The 14,484-nt window shown below is 47.3% G+C and overlaps 1 protein-coding gene across 2 annotated transcripts; it reads left to right on the forward strand.

The window, feature by feature from the left end:
• The first annotated feature begins 414 nt into the window (after positions 1-414).
• On the forward strand, positions 415-5,314 carry LOC123190806 (alanine aminotransferase 2). 2 transcript variants are annotated; one of them, XM_044603542.1, is made up of 15 exons: positions 416-720; positions 1,679-1,729; positions 1,999-2,049; positions 2,143-2,208; positions 2,276-2,337; positions 2,685-2,763; positions 2,853-2,957; positions 3,051-3,161; positions 3,260-3,397; positions 3,651-3,725; positions 3,826-3,946; positions 4,027-4,181; positions 4,267-4,341; positions 4,427-4,630; positions 4,992-5,314. In XM_044603542.1, the coding sequence occupies exons 1-15, from the start codon at positions 682-684 to the stop codon at positions 5,106-5,108; spliced, it is 1,449 nt and encodes a 482-aa protein (XP_044459477.1). In that variant the 5' UTR covers positions 416-681; the 3' UTR covers positions 5,109-5,314. The 2 variants fall into 2 exon arrangements, with proteins under 2 accessions (XP_044459468.1, XP_044459477.1); XM_044603533.1 differs by having other exon boundaries at positions 415-720; positions 2,143-2,337.
• The last annotated feature ends 9,170 nt before the right edge of the window (positions 5,315-14,484 follow it).

Raw genomic sequence — 14,484 nt, forward strand, 5'->3', positions numbered from 1 at the left:
AAACCCGGACGGAGGGAGTATATTACAGACAGTATTTGGTAGACATTCGTTTACACCATCATATCAACACGGGCAAGTAAATCACGGTGTAACATAACTATACTGTAGAAAATTTACATTTCGATGTACAGGCAATTATATATAGTGTGTACATAACAAGATTTGGCAAATTCTTCCCGTGTGCGGGGCCACAGCAATTCCTTCTCCAACCTCTCACGGAGCCAAAAAGCAAAGACAAGAAATAGGAAACACGAAAAGGCAAAGGGAAAATTTGCACCTCACATATGGTATGACAGAAAGCGGCAGCGTGGACGCAATAAGGATTGGCCGGACTTGAGATCTTGACACTTTCTGAGAGCAAAAGGCCGAGACGAGACGAAACCGCGGCTGAGGACGGCGGCGCCCGCGGGCCCACCCGCAATGCCGCGGCTTCCCCCCGCTTTCCATTCCTCCTCCGTCCCTTCCTGTGGGGGAACACCTCTCACCTCCTCCGCCGCGCCCCCTGCTTGTTTTGTTTCCATCCTCCTCCCGATCTCTCCTTCTTTATAAAGCACATCGCCTTCCTTTCTCCCTTCCGAGTCGCCACAAAACCGCGGAGAGATAGAGACGGATAGCTAGAGGCGTCGGAAGATACTCGCTGCTCTGCCGCTGCCGCCCCCTTCGCCTTTAGTTGATCTCGCCATGGCTGCCACCGTCGCCGTGGACAACCTCAACCCCAAGGTGGGCGGCGCTTCTCCTGTCTGTTTCTTGCTCTCTTTCTTGGCCCGGTTCCGGTGAGGCGGGGGCGGGTTGCTGATTTGATCTGTGAGTTGGGTGGTCGGCCGTCTACTTCATCGAATTCTTCTTAGTTTCTGTTTCTGATTCAGTCCTCCACTTGTGGTACTAGTTGATACACTTTAACACTTGGTTATTCCGCTTTAGTGTTCTGGATCTGATAGCCCGAAGTTGAAAAGCGAGGATTTTTTTCATGCGAACTTATATATCATCTAAAGATAGATGCTTCGATTTTTATTCAGAGTGAACTGATGAACTCTTGGTCTGCAAATTAGAGTTATTCAACAGTTGATTACAAGTTACTAAAAGTGTAGTCTGTACTGTGGTGTAGTGTTTTTACCTTGATGCTGCCAGTTTCCGCAAAAAAGAGGGAAACCTAGCCAGCAGGTAGATCTCAGTACTATTGAGCTGCTGACATGCAGTTTTTTGTGTGACGGTGCCAGTCAGCATCCTTTTTTTGTTTGGCACTATAAAACAATGTCATCTCTGATGCTGAAGCACGAATATTGTTGTTTAATTGATAGCATAGATGCTGCTCAGTTGCCAATCTGTCACTTGTGAAGATTTTCACATGTTGTAGTTTGGTGACAGAGGATATAAAACATGTGAATTTTTTAGCATGTTGTACTTGGTGACAGGTCATCTGGTGAACTGACCACTTGTCTCTGTGCACATATTCTTTCACCTGGAGTTCTTATTACCGTTACATGGTCATATGACAGCATAGCATTCCGTCCACATCTCTGACATGATTATAAGTTCATTATATTTCCACTTTCAAGAATTTACTGGCATTCTGTGTTCTATTTATTTCAGTCGCTGATTAATTTTGACCATCATTTGATCAACTATGTGCATTTTCTAAAAACTAGCCACTTCGTTAATTATCTTATGACTGTTGCAGGTTTTAAAATGTGAGTATGCTGTGCGTGGAGAGATTGTCATCCATGCTCAGGTATTTCAACTGACCATAATTTGAAATCTCCTGTATTAAGAGTTTAGCTGACTCTTTACTCATGTTTTTAGATAATCACCGAGTCTAATAAAAGTTTAGTAGGATGCAGTTTTATTCTGAATTTTTACAAGGAATTGTTTGGTATTAGTAACAGTTTGATACGCTTTAAAAACAGAGGGTGTTACCTGGCATTTCCTGAAAGACGCCAGTTCATATGCCATTAAGTATTTAGAAATTGATTAACCAGGTAATTTTGTTTTTGTTTCCAGCGCTTGCAGCAACAGCTTCAAACTCAACCAGGATCTCTACCTTTTGATGAGGTACTTAAGCATAGATTCTGAAGGTTAATGTTATAGATAGTTTTCTTGTTATGTTGTACAGTTTCTTAGCTCATTCAACTTCTCCCCTTGCAGATCCTCTATTGTAACATTGGGAACCCACAATCTCTTGGTCAGCAACCAGTTACATTCTTCAGGGAGGTATGTGAATTTTGTACCTGCAGAGTTTAAAGTTTGTTCCGCTGGATTCTTACATGGTATATCGCAGGTTCTTGCACTTTGTGATCATCCAGATCTGTTGAAAAAGGAGGAAATCAAAACATTGTTCAGGTGAATATCGGCATCATTGTAGCTTATCAGCATGAAACAAATGCAAGGAAAACTTAGCATGGGAGGATATTTTGACGGATACCCTTAACCAAGTGCTATCATGCTACTTTTTTGCGATTCAAATGAACTTGAATAATTGCAAAAACACAATTGTGGAGTAAAAGTATTCCATAGGGTGTGATGCACCAATCTGCAACATTTTAAGCCTATACTTAATAAGTGCTAAAAAAATCGATACGTGCTGTGTGTTGCCACTTCTGATTGATTATGAAAAATACCTAGAACTAATTCATTTGTCTTAGCATGAACTTGTTGCATATGATACCTGATGCTTCATCTTGTTGCAGTGCTGATTCTATTTCTCGAGCAAAGCAGATTCTTGCCTTGATACCTGGAAGAGCAACAGGAGCATACAGTCATAGCCAGGTAATCATCTCATTGCACAATTTATTACTTGCTGCAAGGAGAAAAATATGGAATCTTGGATTGACTTTGTTTTTTTACCATTCTCCTAGGGTATAAAAGGACTTCGTGATGCAATTGCTTCTGGGATCGCTTCACGAGATGGATTCCCTGCTAATGCTGATGACATTTTTCTTACAGATGGAGCAAGCCCTGGGGTATGAAATTTACCTCTTCCTTCAATTGCTAGACAATGTATGAACAAACATAAAGTAGTTAACTCTTATATCATGTTACTCTTCCCTTGTTAGGTGCACCTGATGATGCAATTACTGATAAGGAATGAGAAAGATGGCATTCTTGTCCCGATTCCTCAGTACCCTTTGTACTCGGCTTCTATAGCTCTTCATGGCGGATCTCTTGTATGTACCCTCCCTGTTTGCCTGGCAAAAGAAGTTTAAGTTCAGTATAGTTATATTTCATGCGGCGCCAAATCCTGAATTGAGAGCATATCTTTCAGGTCCCATACTATCTCAATGAATCGACGGGCTGGGGTTTGGAAATCTCTGATGTTAAGAAGCAACTCGAAGATGCTCGCTCAAGAGGCATCGACGTTAGGGCTTTGGTGGTTATCAATCCAGGAAATCCTACTGGACAGGTTTATACTCATCTTTTTCCTTCTGGTCCAGAAAACCTTCTTGGTTTGCTTCAACTATGGTGTCCATTCCATATATTTACTTAATGAGTGCATTTCTCGTATTCTTGAAGTGAGTATATTTCTCCATTCTTTTGTAGGATAGCTTAGGAAATAATTATTTTTTGCTTGGGCTGCAATATGTATAAAATATTCTGAACTAAGATAACTAAAAAGGAGAAAAGATCAATAATTGAGATGGTCCATTTATTTATAGGTACTTGCTGAGGAAAACCAATATGACATAGTGAAGTTCTGCAAAAATGAGGGTCTTGTTCTTCTGGCTGATGAGGTGAGGGATAATGGTTCTCAAAGCATCACAACACACTTTGACCTGCTTAATTCTATTGCTTTCGTTGTGTGTAACATTCATGACATTTATCTATTGGTAGGTATACCAAGAGAACATCTACGCTGACAACAAGAAATTCCACTCTTTCAAGAAGATAGTGAGATCCTTGGGATACGGCGAGGATGATCTCCCTCTAGTATCATATCAATCTGTTTCTAAGGGTAAGTAGAAAGATCCACATGCTTATTCTTCTATTCACAGTGTTACTGGTTTGCCAAAACTATTTTGTTGCTACCACCAGGATATTATGGTGAGTGTGGTAAAAGAGGTGGTTACATGGAGATTACTGGCTTCAGTGCTCCAGTAAGAGAGCAGATCTACAAAATAGCATCAGTGAACCTATGTTCCAATATCACCGGCCAGATCCTTGCTAGTCTTGTCATGAACCCACCAAAGGTCAGTGACATGACGCTCCTTAAATTTCTACACCTAAATGAGAATACAAAGTTCTTCAGATAAATACCATTAATGGCTTCTGCAGGCTAGTGATGAATCATATGCTTCATACAAGGCAGAAAAGGATGGGATCCTTGCATCGTTAGCTCGTCGTGCGAAGGTGCACCATGGTTCTATATCTCATACCCCTAAATGCATTGTTGAAAACACGCTAAAATTTGTTACTGCTGCTTTCATGATCACAGGCATTGGAGATTGCATTCAGTAAACTTGAGGGAATTACTTGCAACAAGGCTGAAGGAGCAATGTACCTGTTCCCTCAAATCTGTCTGCCACAGAAGGCGATTGAGGCTGCTAAAGCTGCTAACAAGGCACCTGATGCATTCTATGCTCTTCGTCTCCTTGAGTCGACCGGAATCGTCGTTGTCCCTGGATCTGGATTTGGCCAGGTGAGCAGATTCAATCTTGATACAAATATTATGCTATTTTTATGCCTGTAGTCGCTGATACTATTGGTTCGGACATATAAATGTAGCATTATTTTAACAACCAGGTAACAATCATATGGTTTTCACAAAAAAAAAACAATCATGTAGTTTTCAACATAGATATAGAACTAACATGCCCGAACTGAAATTGCTTGAAGTTAATAAAGCTAGCCGTAAGGCCTTCCCCTCATATGGTTTTATCCATTGTTAGTGAAAGCATTTATGGACTCTGGGTTTTGAACAGTATACATTACATCTACTTTCCCTTCCGGTGTTTTTACCCCAAGCCATAACATTGCCATTGATACTCTGTACTCGACAGGTTCCTGGCACATGGCACTTCAGGTGCACGATCCTTCCGCAGGAGGAGAAGATCCCGGCGATCATCTCCCGCTTCACGGTGTTCCATGAGACGTTCATGGCAGAGTACCGTGACTAAACTGGTGTAACATGTGTGGGATTACATGCAAGCCTCGTGGATTTTCCCTAGGCGTTTTTGCCCCCGTTGACAGCAGTATCATGTAGACGAGACAAAATAAAGCAAATCCATGGCTTGTGTGTGTGATATACTATATCAGATTCTGAAACAGATTACCAGTCTGATGCGTTTGATGGTAAATTGGCAACTGAGATCTTTTTCCCCCACCTTTAGTTTGCTTGATATCTGTGGCGGAATACCTTCGCGTTCTTGGCATTTTCTGAAGTATGGCGAGCAAGGTGCCAAACCTTGGGATGCATCTGTATGGGTGGGAGTATAGGTCTGGGAGTGTAGGTCTTCCAAGCGTTGCAAAACTATGACGTAGCGAGGACACTGAAGAAATGAATGAAGCGTGGTTTCTCGGTGGGGATTTACTCTTGCGATTGGACTTTGGCGCCCGCAGCATGAGCAGGCAAGGACTTTGACCTTGTTTGGAGCGCGAGGCGTCAGATGTAATGTGCGCTCATGTCCTTGATGTCTTCTTGCATGAGGAATAGGTAGGCATGCTTGGTGGAGAAGGGCAAGTACAGAAGCGACTGCAACTTTGTAGACTCGAAATATGTTAGGCGATTTCAAAGGCTAAACTGCACACCGATCAAAATGACCGAGCAAACTACTCTCTCTAAAGTTAGTACAAAGTTGAGACACTTATTTTAGAATGAATGGAGTATAATATTTAGATCAGTGGAGTGGGTGAATAGACTAGGAAAGCTGTTAGCGAGTGCATGGTGGTGGACCTAGGTGTCTAGCCAGAAGAAGACGGAAGCTCCATTTTGTGTTAGGACGAAGGAGATCTAGCGAAGGGGTATATGTTGGTTGACGATGTTGGATAGGAACGAGTTAGGAGTTTGTGATCTTTGAATGACATTAGGGTGATGGAGGAGAGCCAAGAAAATCAAAGAGTATCGGAGGGTAGTAGAAATTGGACGGCAACTTTCATTAGCAAGCGCACATTACGGATGAGGATGCTTTTGAGCCTAAACCGTCAAACTCTTTTGGCTTACAAACATTTTCCCAAGAGAACCTACACAAGACAGATATGCAACCCAAAAGAAGGCACAACTTATAGCATAAGTTTTTCAACTGCATTTTTGGGTAGGCGGAAAACTGACATACTAACCCTTAGAAAGAAGAAGGGCATGCCAACCTGCGAGAAACCAAAGGCGCCTATCTAAGATGGGGTCGGAGATAGAATATGGTAGTTTATAGGGAGAGGGGTAGTGTGAGGTACGTTTGTGGAAAGGAGGATATGGAACAACCTAGTATGTTAATGATTTTGATGTCATTCTTGAGTTGTTCCCATGAAAGGGAGGTGAAGGTTGTTTTTGGAAGATGATGGAGAGGTCAATGGGTAGAGCAAACTCGTCTAGGATTTTTTTTTAGGATTTCAACGCCCCCTGAGATGAGGTCTTAGCTAAGATGAAAGTGGCATCGACGTGTTGTCGCATTCTTGGTGATAGGTGGTCGTAGATGGGGTGGCAGAGAGTGGCTGGATTGTGTTTTCCGTTGTTTAGTTTTAGAATGTTGGCGAAGATGATAAATATATAGGTAGGGTGAAAGGCGATTGATGGTGCAACACACCAAGGGTGACCCATCAGCCAGGAAGCCCGGTGTTGGGCTGGCCTCGTGACTCGGGAGGCTTAGTGGTAGCACGACACCAGGATGCAACCCAGGGCCCGGCTGGGGATCCGGAGATCGTCTTGGCATACAAGCCAAGATGCCATCGGCATGAAGCTGGTTAGGAACCCCCTGAACCCTAGCTCTCGCCCCCTATATAGGGCGACGCTAGGGGTCATACGTTGGGAAACATAGTAGAAAACAAAAAAATTGCTCTACGAACACCCAAGAACAATATGAAGATGCATATAGGGTTTGGATCAACAATCCTTACCGACTCCAGAGTGCAGCAGAAGTAGGCGAGTAGGTGTAGATCGTACTTTGAGTCCCTCGAACCGTTGATAATGATCCTGCAAACCGCCCTCGAACGATCCCTCGAACAGAAGACCGAAAGCACATCTTCTCTACTTGGTTCCAAGCGTACAGTCTTCACAATCCGGCAGCGCTTCGCTATCTAGAGCTAATTGTCACCGGATAATTAGAGGGAGAAGATTAGAACCACACTGGGTTTCTAATTATGAGGACTAGAGAATCTAGGTCAAGATCTAATTGATCAACTAGGATCAACTTAAACTAGATGAGCTAGAGGAGGCTTCAAAACTTGTGTGACTATTATGGCCAATACCTCAAGTATACTAGCCAGCCGCCCCACCCTCCCCTTAACCGCCACGCATCGCCGTGCTTCTTCCGCCCACTGCCATTCCTTTAACCCAGGTAGACCTCGAAGTCTGGCGCCGGCGAACTTGCACCCCCGCCACCCCTAAGATAGACAAGGAGGCTCATGCTCCGCCTGCACCCGTTGCATCCCTAAGGTAGACGAGGAGGCTACTCCGCTGCGGCTGCCTCCGCCGGTGGCCTCGGTGCTCCTCCACAACTGCTGCTTCCTCTCCACCTAATTGACTGAAGCAAATTTAAATTTCAGGCAACTGACATCCAACAAAACTGTTAATTTATCTTGGTTCTACTTATTGTTACAGGGCTGTGAGGCATACGAGAGATTCTTGGCCCCGAGTGTGAGACCTTGGTATCGTAGCAAGCGTGCTGCATCTCCTAAGGAGAGGGAATAGTATAAAGAGGCTGCTTGTATCCGCGTTTTCATTTACAATATATTTCATTGTTTTTCAAATATTTTTCTTGTGAATCTATGTAACTGCCTACAGTGAAGAATATTTATGATCCATTAATTAGTCACCTAAATTTGTTGAATAAAGGAATATTTTGGTCCTCACCAAAATATCAAATATTTAGAAAATATGTGAGAACTATTTTTAAAAGCATTAAATCAATCAATTTTTGACCAAATTTGAATCCGCTTTAGTTTAGTCCGAAAATCCAAAGGCACATCCGCATCCTCTTCCCTTGTTCCAGATTCGCTAGAGATAATTTCATTATTCGCATTCTCTTCGATCATGTCATTTAATCCTCTTAGCTCTTTCTTGCCATTCCCATGGGCTCTGACAATCCTTCCGGCGGTGAAATTGGCCCTTTGATCTCGCTTCCCTTATAAATTACATCAATCTTTTTCAGTTGAATGACGAAATTATTTTTGCAATAAAAAATTAACACATGAAACAAACAATTAAATGAAAATTTTATATTTTCTGTATATGTCATTTAGTGGCATGAAGCAATTGCAATCAGTACATGCACATGGATGTTCTCTCTAGCAATCAGAAAATACTAAAGAAAATCTAGCAATCGGTAATCAGTAGCATTAGGCAATCAGCCTGTGTATAAACTGCCACACAACCCAGTATAACCAGGCCATGTTTAATCAGCATAAGCATCTCAATCTCTCTCTCTCTCTCTCTCTCTCTCTCTCTCTATTCCTCTCCTGACACCACACACAGTAACAACAGCATATCCACATAGAGGCGGCCGCTCAATCTTTCTCGCTTTCTTTCTACTACTCTCTTATTCATCACTCAAACTCTATCTTTGTTGTTCATCCCTGTTCTTTTGATTGAAGGGACAAGAAGTGGACGTTTTGTTGTGGTGATCTTTTTTTATAAGATGGTGAGAATACCTCTTTGCAAACAAAACCTAATCATGTTCATTCTTTTGAAACCTCCAGTGTGTACCACAACATGTACATCCACTGACAACAGAAATATGTGACCAAAACAGAAGTTAATTTCCAATACCGTTGCCAAACAACTGAATTGGAGTATTTCCAAAGAAATACAATTACCCATATCCTCTTACCCGATCAAAACTGGATTCGACATAAGACACATGCACATAAGCCCTCCTATGAACTGAACCATGAAAATTGACCAACTTATTGCTGATAGTTACATACCAAACAATTGCACAAGCGCATCAAGCCATCTGCAGACAGAGCTGTCGGCACACCTCGCCTTCGGTTGCCCTCACCACCTTGTCACATTCAAACCAGAGTAGAGACAACCACATCGCACATATCTATAGCCAGTACATGCACCGTTATGTGAGGAGATGATGACCACGTCAGGCCCCTCTAGTGCCACCACGGGATGGTCATCCCCCATGAATTGTTGCTGAGAGAAAATATTCAAGTGTCAACTAAATTTCTTAAACCATGAAGTAAACAAATGGCCGCCCAGCACCGTTCTATGTGATATGATAACCAACTTTTGCAATTCTCAGGCGTCAGGTTGATGTACCTGAACCCATGGAATTCTATAGAACCTCGCGAGTAGCGGCGGTGGTGTCATGTGGACGAAGCTCTGCGTGGAAGCACGCTGGGATTCAGGTGACCTCCACCGGATCGATGAGCTGGACATCCTAGCAATATCCTGAGTGAACCATGAGGGAAAATATAACAATTTAAAAAACAACGCAGCTGAAAAAAATTCCTGACGAACTCGAGGATATGGCCGCACCGTCGGACCCAATTCTCATGCTATGCATAGATCGGGCCGTTGCCCTGGATCTCACGCCCCACGCCTATCCTGCATGCCCATTCCGCCATGCGAAAATAAATCAGAGGTGAGAGAAGAGACAAAAAATCAGATGAAGGTGGGAGGTCAGGTGAGACAAAAAAAACAAAAGGTGGAAGATGAAATAAAAAACAGTGGAACGGAAGCTACCAAGTCCTTTTTTAGGAGTAGAGATTTCGAATGCAAAATGCAATACATTCGCTCAATCTAAAGCCTTTTATCAACCAGTCACTTGATGTTGCCCGTGCCTCTCACCGCAGCATGCCGTTTGTGTCGTTAATTGGCACCAGAATAGGCACAACTACAGTCACCTGGAATTCCACGGCATATCAGGATGATTTAGTGTCATATGTAGGATAACATGCATGCATTATATTACATCTTTAAATTGTGTGTAGCATTTCATATTTATGTTTGACAACTGAGAAGACTCCTGACCTTTTTTTTGGGTGGGGGGGGGGGGGGGGGGCATGCCCCCCTTTGGCCCTAGGGAAGTTCGTCCCTGCACACAGATGAAGTTAGTAATGCCCTTTATTTTATTTTGTACCCCGCACCTCCTTGAAGAATTGTAACCCAACTTCTACTTTTTTAGTGAAAACAAACACTGCACCTGCCAGGCACCTTGGTGGTGTCACTGGATGGGAATGGGCACTCCCGGCACCATCCAAGGCGTCGTGGACATGGTAACTGATGGCAACACAGAACGTGTGAAGATCATCATCATGCTGTGCACGTACAAGTAAGATCTCACTTCTATGGTTCTACCTATCTTTCAAAGAAAAACATGTGTTTATTTAACCACCTATCGGTACAATGCAATGCGTGGAGAGGGTTGGTGTGCCGAAAAACAAACCATCTGTGTCATTCATCGGCAGTGGAACAAGCACCAGTACAATCACGTAGAATTCCACGGCATCTCAGTCCGGTTCAACATACTAATCCTTTTCAGACGCTATTGATGCCGAGTACTTCTGTGCGTGCAACATCACATTCGAGGTAAACATGTTCTAGCAGTTATGCCTTCATAAAAAAATGTTTGCTTGGAGCGCCTGGTTGGAACATGGATGGTCCAAAACGGTAGCTTCTTGATGTACAGTGGACCAGAAAACCGGTTGGATTTCATGCACAGTGCTAGGGGCAAAAGCGGGTGATGGGCTCATGAGGAAAAAGAGTGCCTGGTTGATCTTTGGCGGCTGCAAGTGAACGAAGGAGGGCAAGCAAACATAGTTATGAAGAAAAAGCAACAAAGTTCTCGACAGGGGCATGTTTTGAGCTCACCTTTGTGTTCTGATGGCAACAAAGAGAGGGTGAGGATCATCATCACGCCGGACATCTACAAGTAAGATCTCATTTTTATGGTCCTACCTATCTTTCTGACAAAAGCTATGTTTATTTTATCACCCGCCCGTATGATGCAGTGTAGGGAGAGGGTTGTCGTGCCAAGGGAAAAGTTGTTTTGTCGTTCATTGGCAACGGAACAGGCACGACTACAACCACTGGAATTCCACGGCATCTCAGGCCGGTTCAATGTCATATGTAGGATAACATGCATGCATTATATTACATGTTTAAATTTGAGTAACATTTCACATTTAAGCTTGACAATTGAGGGGATTCTTTATAAATTTTTTTGGGGGGGGGGGGGGGCATGGCCCCCTTTGTCCCTAGAGAAGCTTCATTTCTGGCCACAGATCAAGTCCGTTATGCCTTTTATGTCCCACTTTAAATAATATTTTTTATTTTGTCATATAGTGTGTCCTGGTTTCTTATTATGCTACACTACATTGCACAACATGTGTAGCTGCCGCAAAGGGGCAATGCCACACGTAAATATCCTATATGATACTTTTATATTTTTTTAAAAAAATAAGGTGTAGTGCAGCCCATTTAAGTGATAAAATGCACAGAACCACCACTTTAGCGTCATAGCTCTCGAAAAACCACCACGTAACAAAACATGATACTTTGCACCATGTCAAAAATTTGACAGTGACGAAAAAACACCAGTGGTAGATGCTAAGAGTTTTGATGACGTCACTAATCGGCCAGGCCCACTCGTCAGGCTGGGTTGGAGGAAGAAAATTCCACGTAGGGAAAAATATGTAGCGTCTTCTTCCTCCGCCTATCTCTGCATTTCGTTAAACACCTCTGTGCATAGTGGGGTGGAGCTCCTGGAATCACCACGAACAGCTCAGAATCAGGCACGAGCAGATTCCTCATGAATAGCTCATAACAAATCAATCAGGTAACTCACAAAGACCTGGGATGGCGTTTGAGTCGGGCGGTGTGGAGGGCGACGCGTCTGGGCTGCGCGAGGCGAAGGGAGACGCGGCGAGCGCCGCGGCGGAGGTGGTTGGCTGGACGGTGGTGCGGCCTGCCGCGGGGCGGCCGCGGGGGGGGGGGGGGGGGGCGCTGCCAGAGGGGCGGCCCCCTGCTCCGCCTTTCTCCGGCAGCCGGTTCTGGGCGCTAGAGGGGATTGACTCCGACATCGACGCCGACGAGGCAGGTTCTCAGGTGAGTTTAGGTAGTTCCGGTGGTTCGCCGAGGCCCAAGGCTGGGTGCTCGGTGGGCGATTTCATCGCCCGCGCGGAGGAGCTTGGGGGCTCCTTCGTGGCTGGTCGGCGGCGTGCTTTTGCTCCCGGAGGGCAGGGAGGCCGCCGCCTGGCGACGCGGATCTGGTGGCCGCCAAAGGGGGTGGATGCGGGCCCAGAAGGCCGCTCGTGCGTCATCTCGGAGGCGGACCGCAGAGATCCGGTGCTGGCGGAGCCCCCTCGGGCTCCTTCGTGCCTGCCGAAGCCGGCAGGGGCTGGCGACGGCGGCGGCGGGGCTGGCCGGGCAGAGGCTGCACGGAACCCGACTAGGGTTTCAGGGGCACCGACGGCTGGGCCTGTTCCGGTGTTGGGCCAAAGTGACTGGCCCAGCCTGCCAGGGGGTGGGCTGGGAGACCCTGCGTTGGACCAGCAGGCTTCAGCGCCTGTGGGGCGGGTGGGCTCAGTGTCGCTCTCCACCGTGACTGGGCCGGGAGGGGGGCAGGGGCTCCTCACCAGGTCGGGGCTAGTCCAATCAGGCCGAGTGGCCGGATGCGAGCCTGCGCCTCGGCCCGGGCCCAGCGTGACGGAGAAGCCGAGGCCGTCTCCTCCTATTAATAGGTGGATGTGGGTGCCGAAAGGAACCCCAGATCTTTCGCTAGGGTTTCCTGCCTCTCCCTCGCAGGTGCGGCGTTTCGGACATCTCGCGCGCCGTCTGCACCGATCCGCCCCTCCCCCCCCCTTTCGTGCTCATACGCCACTGCGGTGCGGATGGGGTCCCGCCGGAGTGACAAGCCCCCCATGTCTCCACCGATCCCGGCGACGGAGCGCCAGCGTGAAAAGGATCTGCGGGCGAAGGCGCTCGCCAAGGTGCCAGCGTCGCCAGCGGAGGATGGGGGCTGGGGGCCGCCGCCTCCATGGTGGATCGCGGAGCAGGAGCGGAAGAAGGACGAGGAGCGCGAGCGAAAGAAGAGGAAGAAGGAGGAGTACCGGCGGCGGGGACTTGAGCAGAAGAAGGAGCTCAAGCGGAAGGAGTCCCAACTCCCTCCGGGCGGCGAGCGGGCCGGGGTTCCGCAGGCCAAGAAGCCGAAGCATAAAGGGGGCGGCTCGGCGCCGCTGCAGTTGGCGACTGGCCCCGAGGCGTCTAAGGGATCGGCGGACGCCCCGATCCCCGTGGAAGAGGCCGACGGGCCGGAGTGTTTCAAGTGCGGCAGGGTGGGGCACTACCAGAACATGTGCTCCTTCAAACCCCTGTGTGTCGTCTGCCACGAGGAAGGATATGTGTCTGCCTACTGTCCCACGAGGGGGAGGCCCCTGGCGCTGCAGATCATGGGCAACGCTATTCCGGGCGAAGGCTTCTTCTGCCTCCCTTTCGTGGACACGGAGGGGGAGGAGGTTCGTGCCCCTCTCGTCTCGGATACGGCGATCATTTCGGCGGCGCCGGGCAAGCTTTCCATCCCCATCCTGGAGGCAGAACTCCCTCACCTTTTCGAAGGGGAGTGGGACTGGCAAGTCTCGGTCGTCGGAGCCGACCAGTTCTCGGTCGTCTTCCCAGACAAGGCCATGCTAAGGATGGCAACCCGCAGCAGCAAGCTCTACTTCTCCCTCCACGACATCATGGCGGACATCAAGGAGGCGCGTCCAGAGGAGCCCACGGCCGAGCTCATGCCGGACACCTGGGTCAAGCTGTGGGGCATGCCACCCAAGCACCGCCACGTGGATCGCCTCATGGCAGCCACTGTGATGATTGGACGCCCGATGGAGGTGGATCTGGCGTCGCTGTCTGGCCTGGGTCCGGTGCGGATGCGTTTCGCGTGTCGTGCCCCGGCCAAGCTCAAAGGATACGTGCAGATCTGGTTTAACAGTGAGGGGTACACCTTCCGCCTTGAGGCAGAGGCGGGCGCTCAGCAGGACGCGGCTCCAACCCCCCCTCCCCCTCCGCCATCTGACCTTGACAAGGGCCAGGAAGACAAGGACAAGGACAAGGACAAGGACCAGGACATGAGCACGGGGGATGACTCCATAGACACGGCTACTTGGGACAAACTGGGCCTCTAGGACACGGATGGGCAGGCTGCGCCTCCGGTGGCGGGCGCGGCTCAGGAACGGGAGGTGTGCCAAGTGGTGGTGAGCAGCAATGAGACGGGTTTCAACCAGTACGGATCCAACATGACCATGAGCCTCGACATCGACAAGGGCGTCTCGGCGTCCTGTGACTCGGAGGGCCGCTCGACGCTGGTCTCCCCGGTGGTTGCGCTGGTGGACGCGTCT

Source organism: Triticum aestivum, chromosome 1A, assembly GCF_018294505.1.
Source record: "Triticum aestivum cultivar Chinese Spring chromosome 1A, IWGSC CS RefSeq v2.1, whole genome shotgun sequence".
Taxonomy (NCBI): domain Eukaryota; kingdom Viridiplantae; phylum Streptophyta; class Magnoliopsida; order Poales; family Poaceae; genus Triticum; species Triticum aestivum.

Bases quoted from the DNA above. Each gene is read 5' to 3' on its own strand.
- LOC123190806 (XM_044603533.1), top strand. From the start codon at position 1,695: ATGCTGTGCGTGGAGAGATTGTCATCCATGCTCAG. The intron at 3,162-3,259 runs GTATGTACCCTC...CATATCTTTCAG, and splicing joins CTCTTCATGGCGGATCTCTT to GTCCCATACTATCTCAATGA. The intron at 3,398-3,650 runs GTTTATACTCAT...ATTTATTTATAG, and splicing joins CAGGAAATCCTACTGGACAG to GTACTTGCTGAGGAAAACCA.